Below are 17,095 nucleotides of genomic sequence, written 5' to 3'. Positions count from 1 at the left end.
ATGACCTGACTCATTTTGAAATTTAATGATTATTTTTATTAAGCTTGTTTACAAAAGTTATTCTTTTGTAAAAAATGAGCCTTTTGTTTTAATAACATTATCCTATTACAATTAATTTCTCTCTCATTACTATTATTTGGTAAACTTAAAATTCCATTTACGTATAATTTCTTCATGTTGCAACCAGCAATATTTCAGTTATGTTTATTATGTGTGTTTTGTTTAATTTTTGCTTTGCCTTGTTCTCATTTTGGGTTTGCGTGTTTTGTTTTCGGCAGACGCCCACCTGCACATAATCCTTATTACGTCCCTGTGACGTTTAGAGCTCCTCAGTGGGTTTCATTCCATCACGAGTAACTCCTCGGTGCTGGATTAGTTTTTAACACAAACTCACTCTTTCTGTCAAGGTACGCTGGCCTGATCCCTAGCCTCTCCCTCTAACATAGGTTACCACAATGGTCACTTAAGGAAAGTAACTTCTTAGTTTTACTGTTCTTTGAAAGAAATCTAAGTGCAAGGCAGGTACTTAATAATTTTTTACTAAATTCTGACCGCTAATGTGAATGTTTGAAAGTTATAACCCTTCAGTTACTTATAAATTTAATAATATTGAGACTTAAAGATAAAAAATGTTTGTAACGTGTGAAATTTAAATCGTTGCCTACATTTTGTTGATAACGGTCAAAATTTTGATAATTTATAATTTAACCTAACAAAAGAATACAGAAGCAAAACATTATTGTCCCTAAATCATGAGTAATAATTGTGAACGGTTTAACTGAAATCCTGCCAAACCCAATCCTTGCTTGGTTGGGCTCTCTGCCTGCTTTCTGCATGTTTGCTTCTCTACTTACTGGTGATGGCAATGTCTTCTTTCTAACTGTTTTATGTGTTCTCTTCTTAAACATTTCTGTTTCTCTTCTTTTCTTAAGTGATATAAACCTGTTAATTTACTATTTAGTCTTAAGTTTACCTTTACTCAGAATTTGTTTTAAGGCATTACATTTTTAAGCATCTTGAAAAACTAATTAGTGAAAACTAACTTCTACAATGAAGATAAATCTAATGGAATTTTTAAATTGTACAAAAAAAGTAAGTATTCCTAAAACAGTACAATTGCTCTGGTAACTATAGGTCATATCTAAGCTTTGTCCCCGTACCCTTCTGTATAACAGGGACATAAAAACATTCTGTATAACAGAGACATAAATAAACTTTGTTAACAGGGATATAAAAACACTCATATATTGCTACCCAACCATATCTTAGGTCAGTGACAGCCAGTAGAAGAAATACTGATACCTGCAATCTGCTTTGTGATCCAGGCCTAGAAAATAGTGCTTTCCAACAGGAAATTACGAACAAAAATATAAAAAAAGTTGCTTGTTTATTTTTGGAGGGAGTTTTCTTTGATTATGCTAAAAGTATGCAAGAATTTCTTGAGCTCAGTAGTTTTTAACATTGATCATAAATCATATTTTTTTTCAAGATGGCACTAGTGGAGGATAGGAGTAATGCACACTTGAAATAGGAAAACTTCCATTAGAGAACCGACAACTAAATTTCAAGGATTTCATGTATTGTTTTACAAAGTTCTGAGCTTCATTAATATATCAACAAAATCATATCAACTTCCTCTGTACATTATGTCAGATTTTGTGGTAGATGGGAATGCAATATACTCAATGTGTTTAATGGCCACCTTTCAGTTCCTTCCATCACCAAGGCTAAAGTGTGTCTCAAAATAAAAAGTGGGCAAAGTTTAAATTTCTCAATAACTGTAGGGTAAGTTTAGAAATGCGGAAATTTCTTATAATTGTTTTAAAAAAGGTTAATGAATTTCTTTTCCCCTATAACTTAATACTTTTATTCCAGGCTTAAATTAAATTTTCCAAATCTATAGTGATTTAATGCAAACATACTAAACATTCCTTTGAATTCGAGGCAAACGCTGTTTGTTGACAAAGAAGAAAGTTTTGTAGATTTTAAAAACCACTAATCATTCTTAACACATTCACAACAACGTGTAACCCATCCCGTAGATGTGATCATTCTTAATTGCTTTCGTAAAGTGCGTTGTGCGCCTGATAGGGTACACGTTGTTATGCATTTAATTATTGTATTTTTATTGTTTGCCTGTCTTGGTGGTTTGTTAAATTTGATCCCAAGTTTAAATAAATACCTCAGACTGCCATGCACCCCGTCAGGTGTACACAGTGGAAAATTTAAAAAAACAATGAAATCTACATCCCTTTCTCATTATACTTAGACGTTTTACGTAAAAAAAATCTATTACGGTTTTTTGCCATTATTATTGAAAAACTCAATGGCATATAACAAAAATTCCGGAAAAATACTGACGTTGTCAATGTGTTAAACATTAATAAATTATACTGGTTGAGAATTAAGTTTTTATAAGCTGCTGGCTAGCTTTTAAATGACAAGGGTAATAATAAACGTTTTGCACACCATTACATGTGACAGTAACTTACTTTTTTATTACTTTTTATGATTTCCTAGGTTTTGGATGTGACCCACCAGGTGTTATTGAAAATATCTTTAACACATTCACTGCGGCAAAAAGCACAATTAGGGTTAACGGATGCTAAAATATTTTTATGTAGAAAATACTTTCCTTGTACCGTACAGAAAGGCAGGATTGAAGGTCTAAATGACGTTTCCGACCGAGTTTCCTGGAACTGTGACGTCACAATTTTTGGCCCCTACTGGGGCCAGCCGCATATTGTGCTGGTCCCGTACTGTCAAAAGTTGTTACGAACGCTCTGCTGCTGATATCACTTACTTGTTTCATTGAAAGTCCATATACACTGAATGGCCTTGCCCCAAATAATCCTTCAAAAGGTGTAGGACAACCTTCTCCGTATGCCCTACACCACCTACGGTAGTATCTGATTTGCCCGTGTACATGAGGAATCTAAGAATAAATCCCTGATGCTCTGTCAAAGTGTACAATTTATATGATGCAGGATCCATTTTTATAAAAAAAAAGCACACAAATAATGTAGAGAAAGAATTACACACTGGATATACACAGAAACAACACATTGAACATTCAAAGATTACAACGGGCTCCTATTGAAAAAGAACTGTAACAGGTAAAAGCGAACGAAACTGATCACAATAAAGCGTTGGACATAACCTAAAATGCGACAAATATTCAATAGTCTACAACGAAAGGCTGGATTACACTGAGGCTTTGTGTGTAGAGCGGCAAGGCGGCCCCATCGGAGACGTCCGTACTACGCTCGCAGGTCCGCCGTCCCCATATGGGGCCGGCCGCAGTGAATGTGTTAATGGCAGATGACAATGAGTTGTAAAAATTTACAACTAGGTCAGTACAACTAAATCTTTACAATGACCAACATAAACTGTTATTAAAGATTTTCTTTTTACTTCTGGTGGTATGTGCCTCAACGGTAGGTAACATCTAATGACCAACTACATAGAAAAGTAGGTTGATATCACCAGTAAATAAATAGTTATTACTTTCAATGCTTTTTACAAGGAATACTATTAAGAAAATAGTCTTTTCAAATTCAAAAAGTGAATAAAAAGATTTTATCAGTGGCTCAAGTTACTTGTATGTGCCAAATTTCACACTACTAATGTCACAGAATGTTTCTAATTAATTCAGTGTATCATTCATCAAAATTCCATTAATGTAATAGACTAGAAGATAACTTTGTCTGCCTCATGGGCCATCCCCAGTTTACAAAGATCAGTTGTTTTCTAAATCATCACCATCAACACCCAGAACAAATATTGTTTTACTTAGAAAAGGTAATACAGTATTTGTTTGTGAGCTTAGTCCGGCTTACTTTTTTTGCTTGTTTTTCAACATTCAACCTTAGCTAATGTATAAGACTCAATGGAGTCAGATACATAATGCTGGTGTTTGGGATCTTTATTTAATATTGACATATTTTCATTATGTTTTGTTGGAATTCCTAGAGCCTAAACTTTTGTAACTAAATAAAGTCTAAGAAATATTAGGTGTGTGTAAATTGTTAAACTAGATTTTTAAAATATAATGATCCAAATAAAACAAGGTCAATCGTCTTTGTTAAAGAGATGAGAAGATTAATTTACTCTTTTACCTGTCTCCTAAAACAGTCGATTAATATATGTTCGAAATCTTTGAATCTTGTTTACAGTAAAAGTAATACTAAATAAAATTGCCATTGAATTTTTAGTTAAAATTCTGGAATGATTTTTTTTTAGTGGAAAGTATCCTGTGTAAACTCAACATGATCTTCCTTTAGTTCAAATTGCTGGATAAAAATGTAATGCCTTACAACTAGTTCTGTATTTTAAATAATTTTGATTATTTATTCTTCCTTAAATTATAACAGTATTATAAGTTAAACTATAAGTAATGGTGTAAATTACTGTACAATCAGTTAATCCAGACTAGACAAGATCAGACCTGTTCTGGATAAAAAACCTGATCATTAAAAGATGAAATAAATTAATGAGAAGTCACAAATTTCAGAACTGTTACCTGCTTGCTGAAGGGGATTTCATCTTTTTGCAGGTGGCACTCTGCTTGTGGAAGCACAAAGCCCTTTTATCACATTTTCATTACTTGTGTTTATTTGTCTCATTTTGAAGTGTCGTCTTTGAAGCAGTGAGCCAACATTAGATTTCATTTTTTGCTTTAAAAACCACTATTTGAAATCCATGACATGCTAAAGTGAAGATAAAAGTGTTAAAGCATGAATAATACAAACATTTCTGTGATTGTTGTAAAAAAATGAAAAAGGCCTTAAAAGTGAATGTTCCTTTACTTCTACTACAATTAATTGTGTTGATTGCATTTAAATATTACTATATGTTAATAAATATGTTGATTGCATTTGATAAATCTTGCACATGGACAGTTTCCCAACTGACGATGCTATGTGGTAGAAAACAAATAAAAGGGCTTGGCACTTTCATAAGCAGTCATGCAGTAAGTGAAATCACACTGGTGAAGGAAGAGGAATTTCCCCTTCAGCAACGCTCTGCTTGAATGTAGGTAGAATACAGAGAGTCAGTTGGGCAAGAGAATACCACTGTCACTGTGACTGTAAGGGGCTATTGTGAAATCAATATAGGTGATGATCTTGAGAACTTTTTCGTCCTACACAAAATTGTGAAAAAGATTAAATGCAAAACTAATTTTAATTAAGCGTTAAGGGGTTAAGGATGATAGAATAAGAAACATTGAGAGATGAGGTCAATCGCCACTTTCTTGAACTGCAATGTACAAAAGACATTCGTGAAATTTAATTTAAAAGTCTCTTATAAGAATAAGTAGTCACATTTTAATTCCTTTGCAGCAAACTGTTAGGAATATAAACTAGCTATCTGGAAAATAAACTGTAATTAGCAAAATAAAATACCTGAAAGTTACTTCCTAGGTTATGTCCTTTACGGTATAATGAAATTTTAAAATTCATAGTAAATAAATCTGTGTGCTATCTATCACAATGTTGTTTGATGATGAGAAGAGGAATGGTTTGCATGTGTTCAAAGTTTATATCATCACAAGAAGTTAACAGTCACTCTTTTTTGCAATTATCCCTGCAATCTTAAGCACTCATTTGAAAAACAATACTTTTGGATGCATTATTACCATAAACAGTTCCCAATATAACAGTAATTTTTTTTCAAAATTGTCCAACTTGTAATAATAATCCTCACACTGAACAACAGCTCAATAAATAATTATGAATTTTTTAACGGACATGGACAAAAAATCATCCATAAACACAATCCTACTTAGCATATGGGGTTAAAAACTCCTTACAAGTTACTGTCATCTAAATAAGAGTCGGCTATTTCATCTCTAACTGGAAAACTCAGTTCTAGAAATGATAGGTTACTTGAAATATTCTCGTAGAGTTGTTGACATTACCAAAAACTTAATGTTGAGTTACTGATCAATAATTATTTCATCAATTTCCATGTCAATTATCAAGAAAAAAGAACACCATGAAAATGATGATCACAACTTAACTGTCCATACACCAGATATAGCGTGATAGCATAGTAAACTCATACTTGTATTTAATTGAGATAATATTATTTATAGTATGATGAAATAGTATTTTTTTCAAGCGGTTCAATTAAACATGATATTAATAGCCAACAAAAAAAGATAGCTATACAAATGGGTAACATAGTTCATCAATTTGTACCACCTTTGGTTATTGGTAGATATTATGTGGATGGCTGCTTGCAATGTCAAAGTCTTTGCACTACCAGTTCCTTTTTTTCAGAGTTGAAGACAAAACAATGTAATTTTGAATATTGGAAAATAGCTGTTAGTGACAATCTTAAATACATTTTTTATTTATACACTCAGGTACTGTGCTTTATGAAATAAATAAATAAACTATATTAAATTTTTACTCTGATTTGTTCTAAAAAAGATTTAAAATTTAGTATAACAGCCAGTAATAAAAAAGGTAAATGTCTTAGAAAGTGGGCATTATTTCAAACCATACACTATTAAAATTAACTTTTAATTGAGAAATTTGAAAAGACCTTAATATTAATATGTTCATGTTATTATTGTTGTAATAATTTGTGTGATGGATGAATCATTATCGTATGTGTAATATGGCAAAACAAGAATTAAATTTCTTGTAAATTGATCAAATTAATTACTGTATATTGTAATTATTTAACTTCATTTCGGCCATTAAAAAGAGCAAGGCTATGTAACTCAACTCACAAACAAAAAATGAGCCAACAAATATTATTTTACTGGTGGGTGCTGTGTGACGTACGAGGGGTATTAGAAAAATAAGGTTCCCATGATTTTTTTAAATAGACAGCTCTATATTTCTACTTAGTGTTATACATCAATTTAAAACTTAAAAGTTAAGCTATTTTTCCACATTATCACCGTTTTTGTCCAAACACTTTTGTAGACGATGCTCCAACTTTTCTATCCCCATGTTGTAGAATTCTGCCGCCAATCCTTTGAGGAATCGAGTAACCTCTTCCTTGACTTCATCATCGGTACTGAAGCATTGGCCACCCAAGTGTTCTTTTAATTTTGGGAATAAGTGATAATCGCTTGGGCTAGGTCTGGGCTGTAGGGGGGATGGGGCACAATAGTCCAGCCAAAATTTGTCAGAAGTTCTTGAGTTTGGCGTGAGACCTGAGGTCGAGCGTTGTCTTGGAGAAGCCTCACACCACTTGACAATCTTCCTCTCCGGCGGTTCTGGATCGCGCGTCTCAGCTTTCTTAATGTGTCGCAATATCTGTCAAAGTTTACTGTTGTTCCATGAGGCAAAAAGTCTTCAAGCAATATTGTCTCAACTTTTTCAACAACTCCATCTGAAACTGAAGGCCGACCACTTCGGTTTTCATCGTGAATTTCCATGCGGGCTTCACTGAATTCTCTACACCATTTCCGAACGTGTTGAACAGACATGCAGTTTTCCCCATAAACTTCAATTAACTGACGATGAATTTCAATAGGTGAAATCTGTTTTGCATTTAAAAAACGTATCACAGCATGAATTTTGCATCTGGCTGTAACAACGATAGGGAGCTCCATCTTCGAAGGCAGCTAGGCCGGCACTGTTGGACGTAGCGTGGCGCGAGTGGTATGGATAGAGAGAGGGACAGCTGATGAGTAAGACAGTGTTGCCAGATTTCTCCCAACATATCATATTCTGTCTCGGCGGCATAGGGAACCTTACTTTTCTAATACCCCTCGTATTTTCCCTACAAGTCCAGTACAGCCCAGTTTGATCCAAGCCAAAAGCATTTGGTGTTAGGTATGGGCAAACAACGAACCTTTTTGCAAAGGCCAGAAAAGTGTCCAAATTCGCTGAATGGCTAAAGTTATCGCCTTGTTTTCAACATGACATGATGAATATTAAATACACTATACATTTCCACTAATTTAGTATTCAGTAGATTTTTATTTAATTTGATTTTGAATAATACAAATATGAAAATATCTCATTGACATTTTACAAATCAATAAATCCTAATCTGTAAGTGTTTGTTGGATAGCTTTTATAAGACATTAACATAAAAATGCAATGTGAAACGTTTTTGTTTGGGTTATTATAATTATGTTTGCATGGATATTATCAAGAAACATGTTTCTTTTCTGTGTTTGTCAGTTACTGAAATAGCATCTTGGCAATTAACTAGTTAAAATATTGCAAAGATTTTACTGCGATGCTGTAAAATTTGGATGTGAAAACCCTCTCTTTGTTTTATTTTATTAACTAAGTTCATTGTATTGCATCCAGATAAAATCTAATATCTTATGCTATGCTACATTTTTAATTCAAATCAAAATAAAAGTACATTCATTTCATAAAATTAAAACTACTATGAACAATTTTTATTGTCATGAGGCATGTTGATATGACAAATCTAGGATCAATATCTAAAAATGTTTACGCACCTTATTTTTGTAGTGTAGGAATCTATATTATTTAGTTAAAAAATGCCATGATTGTTATATATTATTAGTTTTAACCATAAACTTATATACAGTAAACATTTAGAAATAGTTTAGATATTTATTCAGTATTTTACATGTATAAGTAAAAATATATACTAACATTCATTTTTGAAACCATTTTACATTTTAGATTTCAAAGTTCAAATTTAATCTAATCTAAGAACAATATTAGCACTATTTTTGTTATAAATGTTTTATTTCTACCACTGAATGACAGCTTTAAACAAAGGGTGGAATGTTTAACATAGAATTTCCCATTACCGTCATATAAGTTCCAAACCACTGAAGACTTTTTAGAATTGGTCTTTATAAAAACAATTACATGGGATTACAAAGTTAAAAAGACAATTCAATTTTATAAAACTTGCAATTTTTTCAACATACGAAAGTAAAAAAAATTAATTCAACCTCCGATCCCAACGCTATGACGGCCATACACATGGCAGGGCCACAGTGCGCGTAGTACTTGATCGTGCATCCTCCCCGCTACAACATTTGTCATTGCCGAGTTTAAGTAGCTTGTTTGCATCATCATGGAAAATGTGCCATATTTATGGAGAAAAAATTATGTTTCATGGTATTGTCTGTGAATGGTGTAGAAAGTTTAGAAGACAGCCGAACTGACATGCACGATGAAGAAGGTCAAGGACACAAGTCTGTCACTACAGACGGCCTTGTTGAAAAAATTGACAAAGTGGTTAAAGAAAACCTTACATTCATAATAAGTGTTTTGTCTTTGGAATTTCCGGAAGTGTCAGTATTTTTTCTTTCTCTGTTGTTACAGAAAATGTAGGCTACAAAATCATTTATGCATGCTGGGTGCCAAACATGTTCACTGACACTAACAAAAATTCCTGAATGGTTTCAGCTTTATTTCTTGAATTGATCCTTGAATTTGACTTTCGGCCAACTTTAAATTTTTAACACAATTCATGCACAACACATTCACTCATGATGTTTTCTCCGTAATTACAGCACATTCTCTGATGGATTTCTGTTGCACTATTCCGTTCTACGTACAGGAAATGAAAAACACTTCTTGGTTTACATGTGGTGGTAGAATTATTAGAGGTGGCAATGTTTATGCAACTGTAGCTCAGTTAAAACTAGCTAATGGAACTGGGTAATGACAAATGTTGTAGTGGGGAAGATGTGTGATTGACTACTCCACACACTGCGGACTTACCACGTGTCTGGCCATCATGGGATGAGATCGCAGTTTGATAAAAAAACTGTCCTCATACAAAAAATCTGTTCCCAGTGTACTACAGAAATGTATATAATTTGACATCAAATATTTTAAGAAAAGTAAATTTGTTTTAAATTGTGGAATACTCTACAAAAGTATAGATTTATATTTTATCTCCTGGATCTTTGGGTACGTTTTGAAGTTTTGACAGTTATGTTCATTTTGACATATATTTTGGACTAATTGAATGTTATGTTTTCAAATAGTCTCATTGTGCCTTAATATTTCGCTAAACTAGCCTCACCTTTTCTCAACATTTTACAATTCCATGTATGATTTTTTTTGCACTGAATGTCCAGAGGCTAGCTAATATAGCACAATACCTAATAAATACTTACCACTACACCATTAATGCAATGTTATTAATATTGTCACTTAGGAACTCTTAAATACTCATTCCTTCTAGTATGGATCGAATTCTTTTAAATTCCTATAAGAAAATAGAAATTTAACAGTTAAAAATGAAAAATATTGTTGCCCTCTGTTATGATGAGTTGAATCGTACTCAAATGTTCTTCTAATTGCAAAAAGACAAAATAAAGGAATAAGATGAAAGTTGTATCCCTGGGAATTCCGTTTGAAAGAATACCCATGTAGATAAGAAACCGAGATTACACTTATTCAATAGCTTTCATTTCTGCTCTCTAAATACTCACTATACCTTTTAAGTAGTTTACTTTTATCAATCTTAATACTTTATTAAATATAGTATATATTGTACAGCAAAATACATTGGTTATAGTAAGGCTAAAATAAGTACATGTATTCTTTTTAATTATTAAGTCCAATAAATGTTAATTTTATTTTTAGAGAAATTCTCTTAGTTTAGCCTTATTCTATTCTATTTCTTACAAAGGAAAAGTGCATTCTATTTTAGTAATAGTCATTCAGTGCTAAACAAATAATTTATATTCTTTTATTTATCTTATATTATTTTTATGTAAAATGTATATTGATGTAGATATTGTACTGTTAATATTTGACTGCAGGTTTGACTGACGATAGATGTTTTTTATCAGGACGGCTAACCCATTAGCGCCTGATGCGCCAGACATGACCCAGTTCACATCCGTCAGTGATTGGCTCAGTTCCATCAAGATGACCAGGTACCTGGAGAACTTTGAGCGAGCCGGGATCACTAGCATGGAGGCGGTGGTTCAGCTGACGGTTCAGGAGCTGACGGCACTTGGAATTACGCTGGTGGGTCATCAAAAGAAAATAATGAACAGTGTGCAAGCGATGCGAGCTCAGATATCCAACCTATCAGAAGGGTTTCTCGTCTAGTCATACCCCTAGCACCTACGCGGTGCAGTTCGCCACTCTCTATACAACGACGTGTATGACTTGTGAGTGGTTCGGAGTGACAAATCGACTTTTATCATGTGTTTAGCAGCGGTTTAGTGCGACACTGGTATTTATGTCTTTCGAGCTGCCGTCAAACGTTAACAATGTAATGGTTATGAAATGATTTTGATAAAGGTAATATTGAAAATGTACAAAACTGTGACTGTACAAGATTCGTATCCGATAACTGTAATTGGAGACTGGTAATTATGTGTCCACATGGAAACACATTCCATGACTATATTATTATATATTTTATGGAACTACTTTATATCTCAAATTGGAGTTTCATTATATATAGATGTGTACTGTGATAAAGAGTCCACTGTATATTTTTTGTACATTTGGCAGTACTTAACAGAATTTTGTTTAGTTTGTAATCAAACGTTAATTGTGTCAATATCACTATTATACCTCGAGGAAGAGTTTGTTTGTGATAGTAGTCAATGATGATATTATTTTAATTTCTGAGTTCGATATGGAATTAAAATTAATTATGTTAATTTTATAAATATATAAATATGGTGTACATTATGAGCGTTTAATTTTGTAATCGTATATGTTTTATAGGAGAATTGTATAGTGAAGCGAAACGATTCCGTATAGAGTGTAATTATTTGTTAGAGACCTAGAACATCTCAATGAATGGATGTGTGTGTATTGCAATGTTTTAATATTAAAAGCAATAACAGTTTGTACTTGAGAACCGTTTTATTTAAAAGTTATTTATTTGTAGAATGTATATTAACTATACACATAAATTGGTAAATAACTTAACCTTTTTGATATGTACTTATTGTAATTATTGACTAGTAATTTGTGAACCTTTACTTAAAATTGTGTTGTTTTTTATTTAGTTTTTTGTAGGTTTTGACTTTACCCTTCCAACAAAAGCACATGTTTGGGTTCATTTCATTCTAATCATGGTTTTATTTAATTATTACTCTGAACATTTAATCTTATATACAATCCATTGATTTAGAAACTGAATAATATAACTTTATGAACTCAATAATTCAACAATAAAGTTAAAATAATGTAAGACTACAAAATCAACATAAAATCATCTTTATCATGCAACATAATGTGTACTTCAAATAAACTTACCAATATAATTAAAGGTCTAGTTACAAATTCATATCTATATGTTATAAAACAATTGAAATAAATGGAAAATTAATTACAAAGTAGATATTAAAGAAATACAATCTGAAGTGAAATTAGGAATTAATCAGCTGTTTGAATATAATGTTAACCTAGCTATTACTTTTTTAAATATTGATTCTCCGTTTTTATCAATAAACAATAATTTTAAAATTTCTAAATCAAGTTAGTTAAAAAATTCAAGTTAGTTTTGCTTTGAATGTTCGTACTTTTTGTTGAACTATAATAATAATTTGAAAATAAAACCATCCCATGTAGAGTCCTGAATAAGTCCAAGAATTTGTTATGTACTCTGTAGTGGACTATTACAATCGCATGTAATAGTTTATAAATTTTTGGCATATGTAAAACAAATACTTCATTATAATAAAAAATAACGATATATATTGATTTAAATATAATGTAGTAGGTTGCATTCAGATCTTTTGAAATTTAATATTGTATTCTGTCTTAGTCAATCGAATATGTCATTTTTAATTTTAATTTGTGAAAGATTATTATGTCTAGCAATTGCAGCATAACATCTGGAATTGATTTGTCAGTATACTGACTGAAATAAGTGTACTGAAAGTGAAGTAAGCTAGTAAGTTAGTATTATTTGTTTTTCTGCACTACTATACTAATGGGATAGTCTCCTCATGTGGTAAAGGGTAAATATGACTCGTTTATATTTTCCAACTATTGTAGTGATTGAGTTGTGTTTCAAGAATCCGATTTCCATATTTGACCATAGAAATAAAATCGATATTCCTCTCAGATGGATTTTGACCAAATTGTGACTGAAAAAATGTCATCTAAGTTAAAAAAATACTGATATCCAATACTCTTACCAGGATGTATTCATTCTCAATATAACTAGATGCATTTGGAGGAATCTTATCATATCAGGGAAAGGACTATTAACCATATTTATTTTGATTCTTAATTTTACTTTCAATTGTTGGTTTTAGGTCAAGAAAATCGCTCAGGTGTCAAAAATAAAAAATTGATTTTCAGAAGTATCACAACAGCTGATAACATAATGTTCTATATATTGTCAAAAAAACTGAATATCTGTCAATTTTTTGTAGTTTATAACTTACGCTTATAAATTAACTTTTGCACCCACCTTTGTCAGTATCAGATGTTGTGCTGTTTACTATATTTGTCATAGCTAGACAAGGGACACGATTATAAATATGATGTTTACTCAATATTCAATTTTGTCTTGATCAACCATTTATTTATTCACAAATTTTAAGTAAATATTTAAATACTTGTACAATAATATATATATATATATATATATATATATATATATATATATATATAAAATAATATACTCAGTTAAGATAATGATAAATCAATTAAATGAGATGTATATGGTAGACAATAACATACATAATGGCAGAAACTACTTGAGTGGCATATAATAATCGTGCATGCAATTGGTCCTCAAACCCTGCCTTGTTCTTAACTCCTTTACATTTTGTCCATTATATTTTGTATACACATATAGCTTGAGAAAAATACACTCAAAAATGCTCATCACTATGTTATGATGAATTGATTGTTGGTGTATACAATAGTATGACCGATGTAAATTTTTAACGTCAGTTAAAAGTATTGCAAGTTTAGGTTTGTACACTTTTTTATTTTTTAAGTGGAATACTTTTGTGTTGTTTTACAAAACTTTGTAAATGAACTGTCATGGCAGTATAATTCAGCTTGATGCTGGATATGCACTTGCATGCGTAAATCGCTCTTAATCGTGTCCCTAGTTTAATTATCTTTTACAAATTAAACTGTATACTAAGTGTTCTAAAAAAAATAATGTGTTAATTTATTTTCACCCTATTTATTATAAATAAATTGTACATTTTTATTTAGCTGAAAATATTTTGTTATACATGTTTTTGTAAAAAATGCTTGTGTTTAGATAACAGCTATTTATTTACCATGCAAACCCATTCACAAGTGCTATGCATTATAATATGCAAATGTCAACCAGAACATGCAATTGAGGAAATGACCAATTTGTTGTATGCTTTAAGATAATTGTTGTTTTTTGTGAAAAATAATGCAAATCATGTACAAAAATGATGTAGTTAGTGAAATTTCAATCGTATTTATTTGTATATAGATTACTTGAAACATTATAGTTCTGTTTTAAAACAGGTTAATACATGTTAATGTTCATAACCGCTTTATTTTACAGCTTTGAAATATGGTCTTTATTAAAAGTATATGTGTCAACTGGTTTTCATCTGACGAAGGAAAATTCCAAGCTCTCCACATTCCATACTAGTTCCGTATCATAGTCTAAATACCTCCGTAATATGACCATACAAAGTGCATCATTTTTCAATATGTAAATGCCATATGGGATTAAGACATACTGGACACAGTAATCCTAGTAGGGAATATTTAGTTTCCAAATAAACAATAAGCCAGATATAAAAGTGCAATAGTCTGATGACATCCTGACTAACACGTGCCACAGTTCCTTAGAATAATACAACATTTCACAAATAATAACATATTTGTTCTGTGATATGCTGTAAACTATCTTTTAACAGAAAATCCCAATAATTTTAGTAATCAAATGCTTTTTTTAAATCGACAATATTTGGATGTCATGAGCCTATTGTAATAAATGCATTGCCGTCAAAGACTGCTTTTTTACTTCTCATTCTGAAATCAATGTATAGTTTTTTTTTATTTAAAAGCAATCCACAGTATTATTCTGTAATAAACAATACTGGATGTAGTTTGCCAATGAGATCCCAACGATTTAATTTTTACTTTGTGTTTCAGAGCGGAGAAATTAATAAGCTTACAAATTTAACTGTTGAATAATTTACAAATATTTGGAATTTATGTTTTTGGTTATCAGGAATTAATTACGGCTTTTTTCAATTGTACAATGTTTATTTAAAATTTAAAACTGTTTCAAAAATTGATCTCTGTTGTTTAAGTTAAGGGATCGTTTACTTTAATTTGGGATTATTTGTTAAAAGAATGAGAACGGTTACTGCCAAACGAAAGCTCTAATAATCTCAGCACAAACTCGGCTGTCGCTGACTGAGCCGTGACTTGACAACAGTAACGCCGCGCCACAGCCTGACTCAACTTTTCCTCATTACATACCAAACTCATTTTAAGTACTGCTTCCATTTTATAACTCAGACTAATACTTGTATAAGCTAAGAAATAAATTATAGTTATTTTTTACAAAATATACTATCCGTGTAAATTGCAAGATTGTATATATATTTATATATCTCCTTTCCACGATTGTTATACTCGACAGTTTTGTTTTATTCACTCAGTTTGTGTATCCTGATAGACACTCAGCTTGCCTTTGTTCCACGTCAGATATTTTTTTGACTACTTTTATTAATATGCTGCCAACTTTAGTCGTTTAATGCAATGTATGTTCAAGCAACATTATTTCTTGTACATGTAAAAGACTTTGTATAGATATTATTATATTGCCCCTTGTTTTTATTTCTTTTGTAAATTTTCATTATAAGGAAGATAAAGAAAATAAATGACGTCCAACAATCAAGTGTAGTTGATTTGTCAGTCTTCAACCTATCCTTTAGTTGTATAAAATAAGCCATTTAACAAATGTTTGGTCTCTTAACACGTTCCAATTAGATTTCTATTACCTGTTTTCTTCCTCTTCTTGGATGAATGTTAGCAAATTTCTGTGAAAAATCAATTATTAGCAAACTGGTAAGTATAAAAATATGTACATTGTTATATTTTATAATAGTGTATTACGTTTCTAATTTAATATATAAAGCTATAAAAAGTATGCTTACAATGATGTATTATATTTTAATAGGCTATGATGCCTAAAAATATTCTGCAGGATGCAGAAGATGATTTTTTGAGTAGGTTTTCCCTAAATAATATGTTTCCCTAATAAATCCTATTTTGGACATTGCCCAATATTTGCTAGTTTGCTGTTCCACTCATATGTCAGAATGCATCTGACACTGTAATGTCACATTTACTTCATATTCAGCTGGTCTGAGATGTTTCCAATTGGTGCTGTGATCGCACAGCATCCTCAGAAACTAGCATATCTGGACTCTGGACATCTGGAGAATGGTTATCATCTACAGGGTTTTGTTGCTTTTGTTGTTGCTATCAATTTCCTAACCTATTTTTATAAGCAATTGTTGATTTTCTATATGTTGTCACAGAGATGCCTTTTCTTTCTGATTTTGAAGTTATTACTGGTTAGAGACTGATGATTGTTCAAGTAATGACGGAATATGTAAAGTAATAGTGATGACAACACTTACAACACTGAAAAGTGTAACAGACAGTGCCAGTGATAATAGCCTAGGCCTAGGTCTAACGGCAAATAATGATGGTGTTGATGATGGATTAGAGAACAGAGTTGATCTGTTTATGAAGGATGTGGTTTTTCTCATTTTCCTTCCTTGCATGCAGTTGGAACATAACATATGTAAACACACATTGGCTCCTGAGAATGCTGAGTGATCACAACACCAATCAGAAAATGATTAAAAGTTATTACAATGTAGGATGCCGTCTGAAATACAAATGGAATGGCAAAATCATGATGTCAAACATCTGACATACAAGTTGTTAGGGTTAATTTTGTGGAGCCCTGATGATATTTTATTTTACTGTAAATGTTACACCTGATATCTTCTCCTTGCATAGGACTCTGAGAGTTAATTTGGCTTTGTCAGGCCACTATGGTTCTTACTGATCTCTCACTTAGCTCAGGTGAAATAACAGGTAGTTGTTCACTCAGCTCTGTGGACCATGGTTAGTTTTTTACTGTGCTTGGAGTCTCCGCTTGGTTATTT

The 17,095-nt window shown here is 31.7% G+C and overlaps 1 protein-coding gene across 6 annotated transcripts in view; it reads left to right on the top strand.

Moving 5' to 3' along the window:
• LOC124362746 (ephrin type-B receptor 1-B) overlaps positions 1-13,058 on the top strand; it is a 282,208-nt gene extending 269,150 nt beyond the window's left edge. For 3 of the 6 annotated variants that reach the window (XM_046817494.1, XM_046817491.1, XM_046817493.1), the window contains one exon: positions 10,772-13,058. In XM_046817494.1, coding sequence (XP_046673450.1) covers positions 10,772-11,036 — 265 coding nt within the window. In that variant the 3' untranslated portion in view covers positions 11,037-13,058. Of the gene's footprint in view, positions 1-278; positions 408-10,741 lie in introns of all 6 variants that reach the window. The other 3 variants (XR_006922494.1, XR_006922495.1, XM_046817495.1) reach the window with 3 other exon arrangements.
• Positions 13,059-17,095: the final 4,037 nt, after the last annotated feature.

Source organism: Homalodisca vitripennis, chromosome 5 (assembly GCF_021130785.1).
Source record: "Homalodisca vitripennis isolate AUS2020 chromosome 5, UT_GWSS_2.1, whole genome shotgun sequence".
Taxonomy (NCBI): domain Eukaryota; kingdom Metazoa; phylum Arthropoda; class Insecta; order Hemiptera; family Cicadellidae; genus Homalodisca; species Homalodisca vitripennis.
This window is presented reverse-complemented; position numbering and strand designations above follow the sequence as displayed.